The following is a 22,632-nucleotide window of genomic DNA, read 5'->3' on the forward strand; positions in this document are numbered from 1 at the left end:
CTCCAAAGTAGGAGGCAGGGAAAGAAATCTGAGGGATCCACCCCATGGGCTCATAGTACCCGATCAGTGTCTCACACATTCAGCCTGTAATTCACTACCAAAGCAATCACACTGCCCATCAATTAGTCATTGTTTCTCTCCCTGGGGAGACTTTTTCTTTCCAGCCTCTACAAACCAAAGGCAAGCACCTCTTCCACAGCTCCTTAATCCTCTTGGGGAAGCAGGTTCAGCACCTGGAGCTCAGGAGGTTCAGGACCTCTGGGGACACCCCAGGCACCTTCCTGCCATTGGAACTATGGCCGTCCAGGCAGAGGGTAGGAGTGGGGATTCCTGAAGGTAGAAATTCTCCCCTGCTTAGAAACCCTCCCTAATTAAAGCTACTTTCCTGTATCAAACAAAACTTTAGAATAACTGAAATCCTACTTATTATTCAAAAACCTTAATGATTTTATGGATAACAATCTCCCTCTCTGCCCAGACATGTCCGCCTCTCTCCTAATCCGTCTCACCTTCAGAGAGATTCCATCTGTTTATCCTTTCCTTTGTTTCTCTCAGTAAGAGGAGCATCTCACACAAGACCCTTTCCACCTCCCCCACCCACACACACACACTCACATCTCTCCTCTCCAGTCAGCCTGTGCCTCCGTGCGCTACTTCATCCCCACTCCTCACTGTGGAAAGGGAAGGAAAATCAGGTCCAGAGAAAAAAGTACAGGTTGTCCAGGTCACTAAGTGGAGACGGAGACAGGGACATTTACAAGAAGAAAGGGACATTGTTTACTCAAAGAACCAGGTGCCTGGGGAAACGTACTCACCTCATAGCCGTATTTTTTTATCTGCAGTGTCTGTCCTTCAGTGGTTCTTGAGGAGCTCTGAGCAAAGGTGACGGGGCCGACGTAGCCAGCTTCTGCCTGGATTGATTTATTGCCCTATAAAGTTGATGGCAATTGGAGGAGAGGAGGGCATTTCCCAAAAGACCATTAAAGGGCCCTTATTTTCCTTGCGACATGGGGAAAGCTCCATTTGTTACTATAAGGGGAAGGCGGGGCTTTTTCCCAATACTTGTGCCTTCTCTGTGTCCCTGTTCATATCCGATTACTTTGCTGGTCACACTCCATTACCCTTGCCTGTCTGTCCATGTAACCTGAAGAGCTCAGGGGCCTTACCCACCTCCTCCACTGCTGCATCTCCTGCGCTTAGCACTCTGCCCAACATCCACGGGTATCCTAAAATATACAGCTCTTTGATTCACATAAGCCTCCCCACCAATTATTCTAAATAAGAGAAACACCACTAATATGGAAATTATATTATCTTAAAGAGGGAAGACATCTCTATTGGATAATTGTCACACCCTCTGACTGCTAAGCACCTTTAAAAAACTCATCTAATACTTAAAGAACTTCCCACCTTGAGAATTCTGCTTCCCCAAGGAAGAGGCTAGAAAGTCTCTGTCTCCCTCTCAGCCAAGGTGGAGGCAAGGAGCCTGGGTGTCAGTGAGATCCGCCTGTGATCCAGAAGAAAGTGGAGAGAAGGGGAAAGTGCCACGGGAATCCAGGATGGGGGAGAGATCATTTCAGAGGCAGCAGGAACAGGGGACCTAGGAGCAGCCTATGTTCAGTACTGGGGTGCATGCTGCCAGACGTGTGCTAAGGGAAGTGGCAACAGGGTACCCCCCGGGTAATCATGCTCTTGCCCCCGGCCACGTAGCTTACAGACTTGATACTGTAGCCCTTCTGGAGCATGAATGAGTCACTAATACCTTAAATTTTCTTTTCTTCTTAAGCTAGCTAAAGTGCTTTTTTAAAATTAAAATATAATTTGCATACCATGACATTCATCCTTTCAAAGTGTACATTCAGCAGTTTTCAGTACATTCACAAAGCTGTGCGGTCATCACCACTATCTAATTCCAGAACATCTGCATCACCCCCAAGAGAAGCCACATACTCATCAGTGGTCACCCCCGACCTCGCACCACTGAGCTACTTTCTGTGCTTATGGACTTGCCTGTTGTGAGTATTTTATACAAACGGATCACACAGTGAGCAGCCATTTGTGTGGCTTCTTTCACTTAGCGTAATGTTCAAAGTGTACTCCTACTGTTGCAGGGATCAGGGATCAGCACTTTATCCCTTTTTATGGCTGGGTGAGATCCACTGTACTGATACGTTCTGTTTATCCACTCCTCAGTTGATGTACATTTGGGTTGTTTCTACTTTTTGGCTATTATGAGCAATGCTGCTGTGAACACACATGTACAAGTTTCTGCGTGGACATATGTTTTCAATCCTCTCGGGGACATACTTAGGAGTGAAATTTCTGGGTCCTATGGTAACTTTTTGAAGAACTGCAGAATTGTTTTCCAAAGTAATGGCAACACTTTACCTTCCTACCAGCAACATATGAGGGTATATGGTGCACACAGGTGCATACAGGATATCGCATCTTCTGTGTGTAGCAGCATGTGAAGGTGTGACATCTTTTGATGACGTCTAAGTAGAACAGTTCCCACAGGAGTACATGTTTGCTTCAAATGCTCAGTGCATGGCAAGTACACAAACACACACACAGAAACTTGGTTTCTGCCTCTGTAAACTCCTGGAATGACAAACACACCTTATCTTTTGCTCTGGTACAAGAGAGCCTTTGTTAGAGGGAAAAATTTACCTGATCTCATTTCAGACTGGGACAGTATCTTGGCAAAAGATCGAGAAAGGAGATTTATGCTTACACAAGATCCTTCTATTCTTCGTGTGATACTTTACTATTAACTCCCCACATCCCGTGCCCACTTGTGACACCAGGCACATGACAGTCCTAAGTCACGATCCCAGCTATAAACTGTTTCCTAAAGCTTTGCCATTCCTTCTTGCTAACTAGCAACTGGAAGATATTAGGTCACGTGCTTGTGTTGACCCATGAAAAAGAACCAGAGACATTTTGAAGGGACGAGACAAGCATGTGAGCCCTTATCTTCCTGTTGTTTATTAGTAAGAAGGCACAGCAAACTTAGCTATTGACAGAACTCGTAGGAGTGATCAAAGCAAGCAGCTGGTTGGGATCATCAGGTCAGAAACCAACAAAATGTATGACCCTTAACTTTCAGAGCACCATCCTCCAAGGCCAGATGCACAACTCAGTGCCGTTGCTGCAGTGACAAAGAGGGGATGTTGGTGTCCCCCAGCCCGTATCTGCCCAACACAACCAACACAACTTTGTCTTTGTAGGTATCTATGACAATGAGTGTTATAACAAGGATGCTTTTAAATAAGAAAAGGAATGAATTTCTTCTCCTTTATGTGAAAATGTTTGGGATTGTTATTTTTTCATTTTGGCCTACCTATGAAAAGATAAAATAAAATTACGTGATCTGGAGAAGAGAGAATACATCAAAAAGACCCCAAGTGTTCCCCGCAGAGCTGGCTGGCAGTGACAAGAGCAGGTCTATGTTTTGGGAGCTGCTCCAGGGTAACCAAAGATGGATACGGTTCCATGTGTAGTGGTCCTCAAAGTGTGGGCTGGGGATCAACCTCTGGGGAGGAGGGGTGTCCTTGTGACTTTTTAGGAAGTTAGTAAGGTAAAACTATTTCATAAAAATACTTAGATGCTATTTGCCTTTCTTGCTCTCTCATAAGCACACTGTGGAGTTTTCCAGAGTCTACATAATGTGATAGCACAAATGACTGAATGTAGAAGCAGATGTGAGAATTCCTTTTTTTTTTCCTATTAAGCCAGATTTTAAAGAGATCCATAAAAACGCAAAATAATGCAACTCTTCTGATTAAATGTTTTTGTTTTGGAAGATACAGTTACTTTAATTTATAACATGATAAATATTAATAGCTGTAATTTCATGAACAAAAGCTCTTGGAATCCTCAACAATTTTTAAGAGTATAAAGAGGTGCTGGGACCCAAACATGTGAGGACTACTGATCTGGTGTATTGATTTTCAAACTTTTTACATATACAGGATATATGTGATGTACATGAGGATGTATACATGCATATGTTCCACCTGAATAAGCAATTTTAAGTATATATAGCACATAATATATATATGAATATATATATATTTAAAATTCTTTGTTCAACTAGAATTCCAGTATGTACATAAATGAATGACTGAAGACAGGGTTGGGAGCTCAGAACCCTGCCAATCTGCCTCCTCCACACTCTTCGTGGGCAACGAAGAACCCAGGGCTCTTCATGTTCCATAGTTTGGAAATCACAGCTTTAGTCTGATACTAGCATTTTGCCGATAAGGAAACATGATCCCAGAGAGATAAAGTGACTTAACCAAGTCTCCTGACCCTACAGATCGCTTCTGAGTTTTTCTCACTCAAAGGAAAGCAGCACAAAATGCCTCAACCAGCAGACCTGACACCTGTGATGGAGCGAGGCCAGATCAGCCTTATACTTCAAAACAGACAGCTCTGCTCCAGAGAGAGAAACCAAGGGGGCCACAGACCCACCTCCTCCACTGACCTGTTACCCAGAGCTGCTCAGAATCTTTCTGGTTCTACACTTGACGTCTTCATATCCATACAGAACTGCCTGCTTAAGGGCCAAAAGGATGAATGAATTCCAGCGAAGGTGACAGACCAAGGCTTGGGAACCCTTGTAACTGTTCCAGCTACATAGGGTCTGAGTCACTAAACTGAAGTCTGGGAAGCTGACACGGATTAACCTAGGGGTTCGTGAACCAGGGTCCCCAGAACAGAGTAAGTTTAGTGGCGCATGTGAGTTTTCCAAAAACAGAATCACAGATATTTTCACGTTACATTAAGGAACTGTAGTAGATATCACAAGATATTGTTTCTGCTACTCATCGCATTGAAGTTAGGACATTATTAGTTCTATGTGCTAGATATTGTTATTTAATGTGATAATTAAAAAAAACCCTCAAGTATTACTATATTAAATTTTAAAAATACACACGTAAGTGTATTTTAATATCATAGGATTCCTTTAAAATAGTATGCATTATTTTATGCATTTAAGAACATCATTCTTAGAAGGGGTTCCGTCGGTACCACTAGACTGTCAACAGGGCCCTTGACACTGCAGATGTTGTAAACCTTTACGTGCCTCACTCAGAGACTTGGCAATCAGGAGTCCCTCATCAGAAACCTTCTCCTTGAGCACTCTATATTCTGTGCAGCCAGAGCCAATGGCCACCAACATGTCCTTGATGACAACAGAAGGTATTTCTCAAATAACAAGTAAATAATTCTTTCCTATGGTAGCCTGCCTGGGTTAATGAAAGGGTAGCTGACAAGTTTCCCATCTTTTTGATCGAGGGATTCCTGTGATTTTTTTCCCCCATATTTCACTCATTGCCTAATTAGCTCAAGCCCTCATCCAAAAGCCTCTTATTTTGATAATTAGAACACTAAGCCAATGTAACAATACTATTTTCCGGTAGCCTTATGGAGGCGCTGACATATGAGTACACAAGTAGAATCTGGCTTCCTGGTGTCAAAAAAAAGGGGGTGCCAGGGGATAAATTAGGAGTATGGGGTTAACAGACACACATTACTGCATAACACAGGGGAAATATTCAATATCTTATAATAGCCTATAATAGGAAATAATCTGAAAAAAACCGAATCACTTTGCTGTATACATGAAACTAACACAATATTGTAAATCAATTACACTTCAATTTAAAAAAAAAGAGGAAAAGAAAGAAAAAGAGGGAAGTAAACACATTCATCTCTCATATACTCATTTTCAAGTAATACTAAAAGTAATTATCCCTGTTGAATATGAGTATACGATGCCCTTATCCCAATTTTTAACCATCTAGTGTTTTAACCAATAGTGCTGCAAATTCTACTTTTGTCAGAGTTGGTATCTTACCAAATATAATAACTTATATGATTAAAACAACAACAGTTCAAGGACACTCTCCCATGAACCTAAATCTTAACACAAATCCATGGCAGAGGCATAAGGAAAAGGGCGGGTAACCATAAATCTGATTATTCCATTGCTGGATTAGCCTGCGGGAACTCTGATGCCAAAGAGAACAAGACCAGTTCACAAGGGTTTGCCGAGTAAGAAATCTTAATGCTGAAATGAGATTACCCATGGTCAAATTACCACAAAATTCAACACCTTGTTAATCTGCTTGGTTTATTTTTCTTTGGCATATAAGTCGCATGCATCGTGTGAACTGTGGTTCTATACATTAGGCAGAGTAGAGAAATAAGATTTACACATTTCAAAGCACACCCTGGCAAAAATAAGTTATTGTTTACATTCAATCTCCTTCCTTCAGCTTTGCCCTCTTCAATCTCATCCCCAGCCCTATTCCCACAAGCTAAGGAGTTCCCCCAACCCCCCCTCTTGCTTTCAGATTGGTTGGCTCTTCCCTTCTCCTTCCCATGAGGCGACTAGTCCTAATATTTTTATGTTATCTTCTTATTTGTCATCATCACCTTCATCCCCATCATCTTTCCTGCTTACCTTCCCTGAATTTGCCTTTCCTTCCCCTTGTATCATGCTTTCAGCATATTATTCTGCCTCCCCATAACCACAGGGACCAGATGTTCTTCCTGGATGCTTTCTTGAGGTGTTAGTTGGCTCTAGGACCTGAACTGTCCTGGCAAGCTTCAGCTTGTGGGGCCATTCCCTAATTACACACATACACATGCACACATACTTCATCATAGACCTGGTTCATCTTCAGTCCATGTTGTATGATGAGCCATCCAAACCATGCCAGTCACATAGAGACATTATGGTAACCCACAGTCGTCCACACCTCCCTACTGCCTATACCAGAGGGCTAAAACACAGGCAGAACATAAAACAAAATTAACAAAACACTTCACCCATACTGGGTATAAACTAATTAGCAACACATAATAATTTTATGAGCATGAAGTATGAGTAGTTTCAAAGCTATTCATGGTTAGGGTCCTGCTCTAGGAACTCAGAGGGCTTCTCCATGTCAAGGAGGTGAAATTATGCAGGCTGATGTTTCTGCTGGTCACATCAATGTTTAACACCTGTTGGGAACCAAAGAAAAAGTATCGGGCATCTGGTGATTGAAGTTTCCTGCACTCAAACAAATCAGATATAAGCCAATGGTCCACATAACACTCTTGACACTTTCACAAGTCATTACCTAGCTTCCAGAGTACCCTCAGATTTTTCAGGTGAGAAGGGATTTTCTCAACCCCTTAGAGTACAAAAAGCATTCAGTGATAGGGAAAAGATGACAGGACCCTAAATAATGAAATAGGCAACGACTGCAGAGAATCGACGGCACAGACAAATTGGAGAAAATGTCCTCATTTCCACCCCCCCCCCTTATTTCCTGCTTCTCCTATCCCCTCGTAGTGCCTTGATGACTGCACAGAGAGAGTCTGACAGCTCAGCTTTTTTTCCTAGGCAAATACTTTCCATGAAGTTTCACCACGTGGACTAGTTGGCTTGGGTATCTGCAACAATATGGGCGGAGCCTTTATAAGCTCTTTGGAGAGCTGGGGAAGTTGGTTGACAAGAAAACCTCAAACATGAGAAAATGAAAAATACGAAGCTGAAGGAAAACTTTTGTTTCAGGCCTTGTGATCAGGAAGGATTCTGAAAGAAAAATAGTTCAGGAAAAAGGAAGAGGTAAGCACACGAGGAAAGGCCCACTTACCATGAGGGCAGGTGTTGGAAGCACTACACTGCATCAGTCCCAAGGTGCAGATCTTTTGCACATTTAACATTCATCTAATCAGACTGTGTTTTGCAGTCAACAGCCCTGGAACGACTGTGAACCAAGCAGCACTCCTGACAATGTTTGTGCCTGTGTCAACTCCACTGCTGTTACTGGTGTTATGAATGGATGGACTGCAACCACTTGAGAATTATTTTAGAAAGGAGTATAAATCCTGGTTGATAGTAAAACCAAGAAAATGCTCCAATGGAAACTTGTATAAAGCATGTTAGTGGCTTTGGAGAAAATCCCATAGACAGAAGTGAAAGAATTTTTATGAAATGATGTATCAGCAATGCCTCTGAGGGTAGAGAGGAAATACCTAAACCAGTTCATACCATATAGATTTTCTTTTAATTTATAATAATAAAATTTAAAAAACCATTTAAAGTACTTACATAGAAATTTGAGTAATAAAAGAAAAATTCATGGTACAAATTGGTCAAGGTATTTCTAACATTTTTTCACATTCAGTTTACCTCTTCTAATTTACTTTGATGTGGATTTATCAACGTCCATGGATCTCCCCTCAATATCTTCCTCTGCAGTATCACTAACAAATTTAAATGATAAAAGTCCACTTAAAGAAATTTTGTAAAACTTTCTATATTTTTTTAGATGGACGTTTTAAGGGACAGAAAAGCACCACATCATAATTTGTAATCCTTTTTTTTTCTTTCTCTGTGGCTTATGAAGTGATGGAGCAACTTTCCACTGATGGTGTCTTTTACTGATGAAAGAGGGCAGTTCAAGCTGTTTGGGAAGAAGATCTCTGAGGCAGGGGTAAAGGCAAAGCGGTACACAGGTTTGCAGACAAGTAGACGTTCACGACAAGGAAGGACCCAGACCATTCATTCCAAACGACGGCCCATCAGGAAGCCTCCGTTCACCTTCCTGCTGTCCACCCTGACACACTGAACCCACAGGGGCTCCAGAGGGGCCTTGCAGGAGAGCGTGTCACTCGGAAGGAAAGCAGGAAGGGATTGCACCAGGGTCTCAGGGCTGGAAAACGCCATTTGGACTTCTCACTGGTCACAAACCTGTGTTGTAGAGTTGTAGGTGAAGCTGGGGGTCACAACCACGCCGCTCACAGAAATGCTGACACTGGAAATGGAATTGCTGCCCACTCCCCAGATTTCAACGTAGCCCAGTTTCAAAGGGTTTGTATCGCTGATGTATTTGTTGAAAATTACATGGCTCTGCATCGTATTCTGTCAGTTGGAGATAAAAGAAACCACCGGGGGGAAACAATTGTGTGATTTTAGGCCCAAATCTAGATCATGAAGTAAGATGGCTTTAGAGTCACCACCTCGTATGCTTGGATAGTGACATCATGATTTCAGCATTCTATCCCCCGTTGCCGACTACCACCCAACTGTGCATTGTTTAAGCAGCAACAGGGTCCCCAGGATCACCCTGACTCTAAGGAGGCAAAGAACTTCAGCTCTCAGGAACCTTACATTCTACACGCGGAGAAGTCACAAAATGTGCAGACCGTTCCAAGGCATCTTAAGAATGAGGGCTGGATAACATAGAAATAGTCTTTCCATGTGTGCTTTGGTGAACTGGAATAAGTTACTGATGAAATACGAATGAATTTAATCACAGAAAGCTTCCTGGGAGCACATTATGTCTCTAACAGAAGTCTAGAGGAGGGGAAGGATGCAAATCAGCAAGATGAACAGTGAAGGAATTCTAGCAGGTAATTTACGCCCTATGGCTTCCAGCATCCTACGAAGCCAGAACTCCATTCCCCCTTCACAGTATCAGTCACATACTCACCTGGCTGACAGAAAAGTTGGCCAGGTAATAGAGTCCTTTTTCATAGGTATCTGCAAACAGACAACAAAGCAAGCATGAGACGGAGCTATGCTCTAGAGTTCTCATTGCTTCCTCGGCTGAGGAAGTAGGGATGATTTTTGTTATTTTGTTTCTCTTCTTCACAGAGTTCCACGTTGTGAGAGGAGTCAGTTTATACAAATGTTTGAAATGGGCGTATACAGATGCCTCTGAAGAACAGCGTCACCTTCTATGATGCAGTTTTCTGACACTGCTCTTAATCCACTCCTCCTTCTCATAGTCTCCTGCCCCCAGTGTCTCAGAATGTCCACATTCCTTCTGCTAGAGGCACACATTAAAGCACACATGTGCACGCACGCCCACATCACGAACACCAAGATGGGTGTCTTGGTCAGCTTATCTTGAGAGGTATTAGGAAATTTTTTAAATGCAGTCTCCCAAGAAGGAACTTCTTTGTTCCTTAGCCTTAATTTATGCCATAAGCCCAGGGAGAATCGGAAGTTCAGCACACCCAGTAAAGGTGGAGCAGCAGGGCCCTGTCACTGGTGCCGTCCCCCTGCGCCTGACCTGTGTGGCTTTCTTACTCTTCCCCGTGTGCCTGCCTCTTTCTAAGTTGCTACCACTGAACCAGAGGGCTGTCCTCTAGAGCTGTACTGTCCAAGACGGTAGCCACGAGCCAAATGGAACTATTTAAATTTAAATTACAAATTAAATCAACTTTAAAATCCAGTTTCTCACATGCACTGGTCACATTTCAAGTGCTCAATAGCCACCGAGGCCTAACTGCTACCAGACGGGACAACACGGATGGAGAACATTTCCATCACTGCAGAAAGTTCTATTGGACATCACTGGTCTAGAAATGACTAAGGGTACTTGAGACATCCTCCTGGGAGTTTACTAATTCCTGTTAACTCCTGATGGAACATTCCCCCAAGTAAATAGCACAGCTGAGCGAGGCACTGCCCCTATTATAGCTCAGTTGACCACAAAGAACCTTTGGATTAGGACAGCTGGATAAGGGTGAGAGACTCAGAGTTCAGCTTCATATACGTGAGGCATAAGGATCCTGTACAAAATGTATTATACATTTTAAAGTAATAAATGGCTATATTTAAAAATATAGAATTGTCTTAACACAGAAAAGGAAATAGCAGCCCTACAAGATATCTAGGAACCCAGCCAGGGGTATTGACGTGCAGGAATCCGAGGCAGCCCTTACTCACCAATGCTTTGTCCATCATCCCAGAAGAGACAACCTTCGGCCGTCCCCTGATCATCCAGGGCGACCTTGAAGCCTAGGAACTTCTGACGGCTGCAGTGAGGGAGAAGAGGGGCATTAGCTAAAGACAAAGCCACAGCCACAAACCAAAGGTTTTCACAGAAACAGAAAGGAAGTGTTTCCTGGTATAAAGTAAAGCCTGGGTACTAGGATTCAAGAAACTTGTGATTCGGTTCTCCTTCTGTCTCGAGAGCCACGTGACTTCGAATCAGGAATGAGTGAGTCAATCAATCAAGGGGACTTTTCCTTTAAGGCTCTACAAGCCTACAGGAGCCCCACGGGCTCTACAAAAAACCACACGCAAGCTCACTGGCCTCCTTCCTTTCCCCACTGTGGGGAAAATCCAGGTGTTTTCATCTTTTATCTTTCATCAGCAAATTCTTAAACAGGTCCGGAGAGTTTTGTTTGCATATATCCTGGGTTCTTCACTTTCCAACTGACTTTGTGATCACATGAATAGGACTCCAAGAATTTGAGTTTGACATCAGACAGACATGGACTTTAGTCCCTGCTCAACTACTTACTACCTGTGTGACTCTGAGTTAATCGCTTAGCCGCCCGAAGCCTCTCTTTGCTCATCTGCAAAGTGGGGATGATAACAGTACTTAACCATAGGGTTTATTTTTTTTCCTTTTGTTAAGAAAAATTAGATAATCTGCAAATAGACCTCTCCATATTAGCACAGTTCTAGGCACAGAGCAAACATTCACCTGATGTCACCTGTTATTTATTTATTATATAGACTTAGGTTTAGAATTTTTAAATCTTGTATATAAGGAACCTCTGCCTCAGGCATCAGTTGCAGTTTGGCTTACACAGTTTTCCAGCAAAAGTTTTGCTTTTTTTTTTTTTTCAAGCAAAGAGTGGATTAGGATCCAGATAGTCTTCTAAAACCAGCACGAATCATGGTTGCTCCTGTTTCACCTTCATCTCAAGTGTCACTCATCAGACCTGTTACCTCCCCCACTTCGATCTAAAATAGTCACTAATAACTGTTTCAAGAGCATAGTCTCTGAAAAAGGCTAAAACACAAACAAGCAGACAAATAAAAATGTTTAGCAAAAGACCTTTGGGATGTAGCTTGCAAACCAGTGGGCTTCACCAGGATCCGAGCTAACTGGCATGTAAGGAGAAATCTGAGCCCATCATTCACCTTAAGTGGGTGTTCTGCGCAGGCTCTTGCCAGGGCAGGATGTAGCCCCCACGGACGTGAAGATTAATGTGGTCGAGAGGGGCTGGCAAGGACTTCCACTCTCCCCGGGCTTTAATGTCCACACCCTGCGGGTCGGAAGAAGGTAAGAGATGATGGAGAGAACACATCTCCCTGAACAACGCATCGATGAGACATCTTGTCCGCCCTCTGAGCCTGCTGCCTGTTCAGGACCCTGTTACCACACTTCTCCACACTATGTGTCATCTTGTGTTGCTGCCATGACATCATGTCAGGACCCCTTGTCTTTTGGGGCCTCTACCATACATACCACATGGGATCCTAGCTGCCTCTCCCCCTACCCTCACTCCACATCCTGTTTCTGCATCAAGAAGCACCACTCAAGGAGGTTGAGTGATCCTTTTTTCTTTCTTGTTGGCTCCTGATTCACTCCCCACAAAGGCACTTCCAGACCTTCTCTTTGGCTTTGCCTCTGCTCAGCCTCCATCTCCCTCCACTGCCCCAGTCCCCACCCCAACTTCATTAACACCTTGGACTCTGACTTGACCGAAATTATTAAAGTGAACTGACTTACTTCACAAGTCCTTCTCTTTAACTCACTCTGTCTTCCTTTATGTTTCACATCTTTATCCCACCTCACACATGATGGGAGAAGTGTCTCTCACCCCCAGCTCAAACCTCAGTTCCTAAGAAACTGCCCTTCCACGGGTTCTCAACCTGGAGAAGGCTTCCTGACTTCAGCACTAGGGACATATCGGGCTGGAGACTCTTTGTTGTAGGGACTGCCCTGTGCCTTTTGGCTGTTGATCAGTGTCTATCCGCTAGATGCCAGCAGCATCTCCCCTACCTCCCACCACACTGTGCACTGTGCCAACCAGACGTGCCTCTACACATTGCCAGACGTCCGCTGGTAGGCAAATCCCCCCCATTTGAGAATCACTCCTTTAAAGGTAAGGAGCAAAGCTACTGTAACGTTTCTTCACTTTCGTTCCTTGATTTTCATTTCATACAGACTCAACTTGTACAAAACTAGGGGTAGGTGGTAGAAGGGACTGACCCTTCACTGACGGTGACTGACACCACATTCCCGGAGGGAACTCTGCTTCGTGGTCCTGCCTCAGGACTACAAAGTTTAGAGGACTTACTAAAAATTCCAGCCCTATGTCTCTGGACCTTTTTCTTACCGATGTCATGAGGAAGCTGAATTATATGCTCTCTAATGATATTTCACTCCAACATCTTATGAATCCTGGACTTTTCCTCCACTGATTGTCCTACATTCAAGCGAAACCTGACACACATAAAACCATTAAAGTTGCCTTCCTACCAAATTCTTTATTTCTCTCAATGTTTTTTTTTTCATTCTCCTATACATTATGGCTAAACATGATATGATACCTTCTCATGAGTTCATTTCCAGCCCCTCATGAGTCACAAGCTGATTAACCTTCCTTTAAATAGTTTCTGACTGAGCTAGCTAACAAATTCCTGTTAAGATATCCACAAAGACCTGATCATGAGATAACACGTAAAAGCAGAACGACTGAAATAGGAAAAGACAACCTATGGGGAGTACGCTCAGCACACACAGCAAGCACGAGGTCCGGGGTTCGATCCCCAGCACCTCCACTACAAACAAGGAAGTAAATAAATAAACCCTAATCCCTCCTTTCCAAAACAAAGGGAAAAAAGAGAAAGACAACCTAACGTGACTGTCCAAGGGAGTTTTCATCAGCCGCACAGTCACTGATTACGACTAAGAGGCACTGTTATCTTTTTGCTGTATTTCCAGTTCTCCCCTTCGCTCTCCTCAGGAAAAGCAGAAGAGCCTGGTTACAGGGAGAGGAAACACCACCCTTGCTTCTTCCTCAAGAATCAAACTCTGACTTGTCTGGACCCTGCAACAGAACACTGCCTTGACGCGTCTGTGAAAGAGCCTGTTTTCCCAGCTGAGTCTCGGGGGCTGGGACGAGCCGGCGACATAGTGCTATGACAGGGAGGATGCGGTCCCTTCGTATTCCTCGGCGCACTCGCCTTGCCCCGGCTCACGAGGGCGGGGCCTTACACCTGGGTGTGCGTTTTCCACCCAGCCTGGAGCCTGCTTACCTTAGGAAATTACATTGACCAACTCTTCTTTGAATATCTATGCTATAAAAGAACGTATTTAATAAAAACAAAAAACCCAGAGCAAAAGGCCCCTAATATTTATGAACTTGCAGCCTAACAAGGGGGATATAAACAAAAACCATCATTTCCAGCACAATTTCAAGTGTGTTCCAGTGTCTGACATTTACGCCACCGTGAAGAGTGGTGGTACAAGGAAGGGTTAAAAACGAACACACAAAGAAGATCCAGGAAAAGCCAGGCACTGCAGGAGCCGCTTCGATGCATTTCACAACACTTCTGTGAGGAAAGCGGGCTTCCCACACTCGGAGGTGAAAACACAGAGGCTCCGAGGTTGGAAGTGGCCCGTCCAAGATCACAGGGCGAGCGGGACCTGAGGACTGTCAGATTCTAAAGCCTGCGTGTGCTACCATTTCCCCAGCTTGTATATAAACAAATCAGGAAAACTCACCGTGTAGTAATCGTACCAGCGGGCTCTGGGGAAGTACGCAGTGACGTCTGCGGCTCCCTAAAAGCCAACAGAAACCAAGGCAGGTGAGTAGGCGAGGCAATCTGGGCCCAGTAACCAATTTGCACAGTAAAGAGATCGAAACAATAGTGATGGTCTTGGACCCACTGCCTGCCTCCCTTCCCCTCTTTCTCTCTCTCCCCTTCTCCCCACTACCAGCCCTCACCCCATCAGCAGTGTTGGGGAAGGCTTCCCTCCCTGCCCTCTTCTCCAACTGGGAAGATCTGCCTAGCCAAAAATTGTGGCTTCTGTAAAACCCTTTGGAATCTGGGACTCTGGGGGAGGAAAAAATCACCATTTGTTTGTAGACTTACCCCATTCCCTCTCTAAAAAGACAAAATGAGGTTGCGCCTGGGGCAGAAAACCATTTTTGTAGGTTTATGGAGCCAATACCTGAGAAATCACGATTAGTGCAATAACCTGGGGGCGGACCCAATCACCTGGTATTTTAATCAGACTCCTAATCATGGGAAAGGAAGTGAAGAAATGGCTGCCTGAGGACCTCTTACAGAAGGAAGGGAAGGGCTTGTCAGCTGCAACCAGATTAGACACATTGCTACAGACAATCCTTCTGCAAAGTTTTGTTTTAATGGTGATAGAGGATGGAAAGGCTTTCCTTATAGTACTGCCCTCACCCGACTCATTCATACGCCTATTTCAGGGAGTGAAGAAATAATTGTATCTGTAAATATATCATAGGATTTTTTTCCTTCTTGATTATCCAATGAATCAGAATCTGTTATGCTGATTATCAAGATGAGAGAGTTGAGGACCAGAATACCTAAGTGACGGCTGTCAGCTCAGAGGGAGAGCAAGAGACAGAGGCAGGATAAGAAACCACATCTCAGGACCCCTCAGACCAGGCCTCTTCTCCTTGCCTATTCACCTGCCTCACAGCTGGGACCCTCTAGTCATCAGAGGCCGCCATACTCACAGGCTGCAGTACAGGGCTGACCAGGAAGGCTGGGCCCAGCAGGAACTGACCGTCTACATCCCAGGTCACCCGGTCTGCCACAAACCTGGAGAGGTAAAGCAAGGTACCACAGTGGGGACCCCAACAGGACCCCAGATCAAGACCTAGAAGAAACTGCTCAAGCTCAGACTCAAGTTGGAAGTTCAGCTGCATGCTGTGCCATCCTTTACTCTCTCCCTAGGTCTACCTTAATCAGATCCACACTCACTTTCTACACATCATGTTCTTCAAACCCACGAAACGGTGGGATTCAGACATACTCTCACCTAAAAGCAGCTCCATGTTTCTTAACCACAGCACATCTTAATGCAAGAGTGGCCTTCGTGCCTCAGATATCCCCCTGGAATGCCTTCTTTTTTGACCTGAGCTATTACAGAAGATAGGTAGGTCTTTACATGCCCAAACTAGGAAGAACTTATTCTGGGCTGTATTGTATATCATTCTGAAATTAAAAAGAAAAAATCAGTAGCTTTTTGTCAAAGAGCTAAAGTGTGACTGCCAGCATGCTAAAAGGAATCATAACGTACGGTCCACACCTACAGAGCTTTTGGCAAAGGCAAGCATGTCTTTAGTCTAATTTGGAAGAATTACTTTCTTCAACTGCCCCCACATAGAATGGAATTACCCCTCAGTCACTGGGATCCCGGCTAGACACTCACTCATGGAGAAGAGGCCGCACGACGGTGCTGCCCTCCACGTGGGCCATGTGCATCAGGGTGTAGAGATAAGGCAACAGGGTGTATCTGGTCCGCAGGACGCTTCTGGACAGAGTCACAAAGGTAGCATTCCAGGACACAGGGTCTTGCCTCTAAGGAGAAAATAAGAGCGTTCAGGGCTCACCTTAGGGGGTCCGGGGGACTCGAGGAGGTCACATTCACTCCAAATGAAGATCACACGTAGCCAAAGCAACAATGACTACAGATGAGATTCGGAAAATATTTCTAGTAGACCGAAAGGAGACACAGAAGCTTTCCCAGAACAGGTGAAAAAAATTCCCCATAAGACATTCTGGGGAGGGGGCGATGTATCTGGTACAATGCCCAAACCAAAAGAATAATCTGAAGAACACTGGGCGTGGGAAACGTGAGGATTTTTTCATGTTCCTGTTGGCTATTTGTATATCTTCTTTGGAAAAATGTCTATCAGTTTCTCTGCCCATGTTTAAATCAGATTGTTTGTTTTTGTGCTATTGAGTTGTATGAATGCCTTATATTCCTTTGGCTATTAACTCTTAATCAGATATATGGTTTATAAATATTTTCTCCCATTTTGCAGGCTGTCTTTTCATTTTTAGTGTGATATAGTCCCACTTACTTAATTTTGCTTTTGTTGTTTGTGCTTTTGGTGTCATATCCAAAAAAAAAAAAAAGGAATATTATTCAGCCACGAGAAAGAAGGGAATCCTGCCATCGGCAACAACAGGGATGATTTTGATGGCAATATGCTAAATGAAGCACATCAGACAGAGAAAGACAGTTACTATGTGATATCATTTACATAGTGAAAAAATTTAAATGACAGGAACAGAGAGTAGAATGTTGGTTATCAGAGGCTGGGAGGGGAGGGACGTGGGCAGAAGTTGTCAAAGAGTAAAAACTTCTTGTTATAAATTAAATATGTTCTGGTGATCTAATATATAGCATGGTGTCTGTAGTTTATAAACTTGGAAGTTGCTAAGAGTGTAGATATTAAATGTTCTCACACACAAAAAAGGAATGGTAATGATGTGAGGCGATGGAGGTGTTAACTGACCCCACTGTGGTAGTCATTTCGCAATATACAAGTACAGCAAATTAAAAAGGAGGAACATGAAGGTTTAATGGTTTTGAAGGTGTCCTTGTGGAATACAGACTACGTTACTTGTCATTCAGAATTTTCCTGGTGACACAAAACTTTTGAGCTCTGAGCTCAATGTCCTACCCTGGTCCCAATGGTGTTATGGTTCCTCGAATAGGGGTAGAAGGCCCCCAGCTGCATCCAGCGAGCACACATTTCATATTCAGCATCTTGAAAGAACCCGCAAATATCTGCTCCTGTCTGAAACAAAAGACAGAACACAACGGGCCTGATGATGACTTCTGAAAGATGCCATCGTCTGCTTGGTGATTAGGGGTGATCAAAAGGGCACTCACATAGGGTATGCCAAAGAGGCTGAACTCCATCATGCCTGCAAGGAGAACCACAGCTGTGTCAGCCAAGGCACTCGTGACCTGCCTCCCCTCCCCTCCTCGGAGAATCCTTTATCGAGGATCCCACTCCTTCCCCCGCCAGCAGCCCACACACCGATGATAGATTTCCTCAGCTGGTCCCACGCGGCCGTGTTGTCTCCCAGCCAGTGTCCTCCCCAGCGGCCAGAAGAGGGGAAAGTGGAGCGAGTGACGATGATGCCTCGCTCTCCCGTCACCTCCTGCACAGCTCTGGTTGGGAGGGAACAAGGAGGTGATGCAGGGCAGAGCAGGAGAGGAAAGGCCATAGAGTTTCTCCTCCCAGAGCCCCTGAGCCTAGCCGGGTGACAACACGTTTCCTGTGTCAAGAAGGGAACATGGGACTCTGAGCTGTAATGAGGTCCCCACTGACTGACTCCAGATGATGGAGATGATACCAAAAGTTGTGTCTTTACACAGTGTCTTACAATGTTTCATTAAAGAAAAACTTCACAATGTAAAAACCTCACTGTGTCACCTAAAATGATAAGTAATAACTTCCATTAAGAAAAGAGGGAGTGGGTAATAGCTTAGTGGTAGAGCACATGCTTAGTGTGCATGAGGTCCTGGATTCAATCCCCAGCACTTCTACTAAAAAGAAAAGTAATCACTAAATCCTGCCATTTATTTACTCAACATTTAGTTTTACATATTTGGGCAAGGAGAAAGTAAATTCCTTTATGAGGCTTTCTTTAGGATAATTCTTGTTAATCATTGACTGAGCACACAAAATGGGACAGTGCAAATTCAGTAGAATACCAGCTGGCCATTCAACAAGAATGACTGGAAAAAAAAAAAATCCCAGTAGAGATGAGTCACTTTTGAAATACAGGAAAGAGCTATCCAGTCCACTGTGTTTCCTTGTCGTAAGTAAAGTCATCACAGCATCACGTGCCCTGTATGATGACTGTCCGAGCCTCCATGAGTCCACCCTCCACTAGGACCCTTAGTCTCTCACGGGCAGGGCCGTGCTTTACTTACAGCTGTCCTCCTAGCTATGATCACAGGGTCTGGCTCCGCGCTCATGAGTGTTTAATAAATAAGAATTGCTATAAAGCTATAATTAAAATCTGAGCCCTTGGAAGAGGGGATGAAAGGCCGAGCAGGGTAGCTTCATCAGCCACTGTCTGTCCCTGGAGGTTGTCGGGACAGAAGGGAGGTGACGACTCACTCGTACGTGGGTCTGGTCTGGGCCCAGCCATACAGGCTGTGCACGTCGTAGTGCCGCACCGGGGAGCCGTCAGGCAGGATCTGCTGGCTCTCCATGCACAGGGTCTTGCTGCTCAGGCCCTTGTCCCTGGACTCCAGATCTGAAGAAAAAAACCTAGTGATGTGGGAGCTCCCTTCCCACCCTGTGTATCTCTGATCTCTCTTCAAAAGATTAGACTCTGGATCTTAAGGCTGACTTGGCCCCTGCATGAGATCAAGTTGACCTCTCCTTCCCCGGGGCATGGAAACAGGCTCGTCTCTGAGCTCCCAAGGCACCCGCAGGTCTTTTCAACATCAAGTGCCCCAGAGGGTACCCAGGAGAAAGCAGGAGGAAGAACACACAGTTGCCAAACACTAACCACGTGACAGGCTCCAACCTAGGCTTTTAACATGTACATTATTCTATGTAATGCTTATCCTCATTCTGTGAAAATGGTATCATATTCTCCTTTTACAGTTAAAAAAAAAAAAAAAACCAAGTTGGAAACACCAAATTATCTGCTGAAGGTTACACAACTCAAAGAGACGATAATTTCTGGAGCCAAGATGTGAACACAAGTATAGCACCAAAGTCCACTGACTCCATGCAAGGGGAGGCCGTTACTTTCCACCCACTTGTTGGCACAGCAAATTCCTGGCGAGGAATTAACACGAGCCTGAAGAAGTTAAAAACTTAGCTGCAGAATTCTTTGGAGACATCACCAATGTTAAGTGTTTTCTGAAAAGAATTCAAGAAATTCACCCAAAGGGGCCAGAAACTTGTATACACCCAATTGGGGAAAGTTCTTGACTGGTGTTTGTCTCTGTCCCCCACAAAATACCAGAGCATCAGTAAGGATGTCCCTGAGCATCAGGACAAACCCCCGGCTGCTGGGCTCCGGCGGGGCCCACGCCTTGTAGCCATGGCACTGTCAGTGGAGGAGGCCCAGGGTCCTTACGCGGCATGTAGGGCGGGTGGTTCAGAGTGGCGTTCTTGCAGCCTGGGGGAACCGCCCCGTTCACAAAGCTGGCCGGCTCATTCATGTCCTAGAAATGCCAGACACAGATAGACCTCACTGTGTAAAACTATTACTGTCCCATCAACTCATAGATAAATTGGTCACCATCCAGTAATCCCACAGACACCAGCCCAGGGAGATTCATCAAGTCCAGCTGAGAACGGACTGAAAAGATCAATAAAGCCCTTCTGAATGACTGGCTAGAGGATTTGAAAAAATTCTCACTCGGGGTGTGAGGCAGGCTCAGTTCCAAAGACTTTCTGGAAATCACCTTGGAATTTTACAGTAAGAACTTGAGACAAGGTACAAGGTCTGGGGAGGGTCTGACCGTTCCACTCCTGATTGGAGGAAATGCAGTCTGACACGTCCAAAGTCCTTCCTGGATGATTCTAATCCCTTCTGATTAAAGGTCAGTGATACAAATGCGTAGACACCCAAGGACAGAAGCACACCCATCCACGTGTACACCGACACCAACACACATACTTACAATCCACATGCCATCAAACTTCAAGCTCGTCTCTGGATTCCGTGGATTGGTGTAGAGTTCTCTCAACTCCCTCTTCCACCACGTGATAGTTGAATTACGGAAAAAGTCTGGGAAGGCCACATAAGCTCGGTAGAGCTGGAAAAATTAAATATAATTTATTTGTCCCAAACAAATATGTTAGGCAGAAGAGAGGCATCTCCTGAAAGCTTAATCTCATGCAAAGCCTTGTACTACGTGGTGATAGTCAATTCAAATGGAGCGTAAGTAATGTTCTTGACTTACGCAAAATACAATGAGGGTAAAGAAAAGAAACGAGCACAAATTGTCACTTGGAAAACGTCCATGGACTGTTTTCCTTTTTATAGCAACGTGAATGGTAGCCATCAACACACTGAATCCACTTTTTCACCTGTTAGATACCCACCACTCCTCAACCTCTGCCCGGCAATTTCTAAGCACCCCTCAGAGACAAAGCACCAGCCAGGGAGACTGCAGCCTGAGAAGGGCAGGCACCAGATGCAATGTCAACAGGTTGGAAAGGACCTTTGTATTCCCCCACAGGGCTTAGCTTAGAACCTAAGATAAATGCGCAGAGCATAATCGTGAATTCACGTCACTTAGCAACAGCACATAGTCATCAATTTCTACACAGCCTATGTCGCCTGTTATGGGACTTTATGGTCCTTTGTACGTCTCAGTAAACAGGTTCCTCTATGTCCATCAGTGCATTTTAAGAGTTAAAAGGCTAAATAATGCCAGTGACAAGGGTGCGAGGAGGGAACAACAGAAAGAGGGCTTGGTCGAGGGAATCCCCAGTTCCAGACACAATACACAAGAGGCAAGTGGGAACCCGTATGTCTAGATAAAAAGCCAAAAGGGACACAAAGCAAAAACAGAAATGGATCAGTGCACAGGGATCCAGCTCACAGAGAATTTAGAGGGTAGTAAACCACATCACTGAGCATCTCGGGAACGGGGGGCATGCCAAGGATGCCTTTTTGTTGGAAAACGTAGGTAGAAACATGGAACCAGCAAAACAGAACCTTTCACCAGAAACAGAGAGCTCCGGCTCAGGCAAGGTCAGAAACATGGCGTAGAGGAGGGAAATGGAGGACTAGAATAACCAGGGTCAACACAACCACGTTGGAGTGATAACTGAATCCCAAAGGAGCTCCAAGTGGGAAACTTGATCAATGCTGGTTTATTAACCTCACTACAAGGTGCTCTGACTCGCATCCATGAAATAAAAAGTGTTCCGCTGTCCTCCAAGGTACTGGCTCTGCCTCGCTCCTGTCGGTATTCTATTCTTGTCTTATTGCTTCTGCCCTCACTTTCCCTGGTCCTCAACTCGTGACGTGCCCACCTACATGTCTGGCCCCAGGATTACTTGCCACAATCCATTGTGTGTTACCAAAATGCAATTCCTAGACTCCACCCCAGACCTAATGCATTAAACCTCTGAGCTTCAGATCCAGAAATCTGCTTTTCACAGGCTTCCTGTTCTTGGCTGGTTGGCTGGTTGGTTGGTGTTACACTCCCCTCACCCAGGCCTGGGCATCAGTAGCCTCATGCCCACCAACCTCATTAACTGAGCCTTATAAACATAACTAGTTATAATTATCCTCTCTACTGAGAATGTCTTATGTGCTACCTAGTAGACACTGCGACCCCCTAGAGAACTTCCTATTTCTCATCAGAGGCACAACAGGCATTTGGGGCAGGAGAATGCTTGGTGGAAAATTCCCTGCAATCAGAACGACGTGCATCCCTGGTCACTGCCCACTAGATGTCACGCAGTGCTCCTTGTGATGATTAAAACTGCCCCACGGAATCCAGATGCCCTCAAGGTGGCAGTATTGCCTCTAGTGGCTGATGTACTGTGGGGCTCATACAGTAGGAGCCAACCTCTTGATTGCTGAAGTGGTCCTTCCCCAGCATAATGATTTAAAAGTCATGGTTCTGGCATAAAAACAGACACATAGACCAATGGAACAGAACAGAAAGCCCAGAGATAAGCCTACACGTATACAGTCAATGAATCTTTGACAAGGGTGCCAAAAACACAAGCGGGGAAGGACAGTATTCTGTAAGCCGTGTTAGAAAACCTGGAATCCACATGCAGAAGAATGAAACTGGACTCCTATCTTACACTGCT

The 22,632-nt window shown here is 44.7% G+C and overlaps 1 protein-coding gene across 2 annotated transcripts in view; it reads right to left on the reverse strand.

Moving 5' to 3' along the window:
- Window positions 1-6,123: 6,123 nt before the first annotated feature.
- Window positions 6,124-22,632, reverse strand: part of MGAM (maltase-glucoamylase) — a 79,220-nt gene continuing 62,711 nt past the window's right edge. For both annotated transcript variants that reach the window (XM_072964312.1, XM_072964313.1), the window contains exons 35-48: window positions 20,478-20,612; window positions 19,928-20,015; window positions 18,952-19,090; window positions 17,860-17,993; window positions 17,709-17,743; window positions 17,497-17,613; window positions 16,236-16,384; window positions 15,538-15,622; window positions 14,547-14,603; window positions 11,954-12,078; window positions 10,745-10,833; window positions 9,501-9,550; window positions 8,759-8,929; window positions 6,124-7,020 (exon numbers count right to left, since the gene is read on the reverse strand). In XM_072964312.1, the coding sequence (XP_072820413.1) occupies window positions 6,937-7,020; window positions 8,759-8,929; window positions 9,501-9,550; window positions 10,745-10,833; window positions 11,954-12,078; window positions 14,547-14,603; window positions 15,538-15,622; window positions 16,236-16,384; window positions 17,497-17,613; window positions 17,709-17,743; window positions 17,860-17,993; window positions 18,952-19,090; window positions 19,928-20,015; window positions 20,478-20,612 (1,458 nt within the window). In that variant the 3' untranslated portion in view covers window positions 6,124-6,936. The remainder of the gene's footprint in view (window positions 7,021-8,758; window positions 8,930-9,500; window positions 9,551-10,744; window positions 10,834-11,953; window positions 12,079-14,546; window positions 14,604-15,537; window positions 15,623-16,235; window positions 16,385-17,496; window positions 17,614-17,708; window positions 17,744-17,859; window positions 17,994-18,951; window positions 19,091-19,927; window positions 20,016-20,477; window positions 20,613-22,632) is intronic.

The sequence above is a fragment of the Vicugna pacos genome, chromosome 7 (genome assembly GCF_048564905.1).
Source record: "Vicugna pacos chromosome 7, VicPac4, whole genome shotgun sequence".
NCBI classification, from domain to species: Eukaryota; Metazoa; Chordata; class Mammalia; order Artiodactyla; family Camelidae; genus Vicugna; species Vicugna pacos.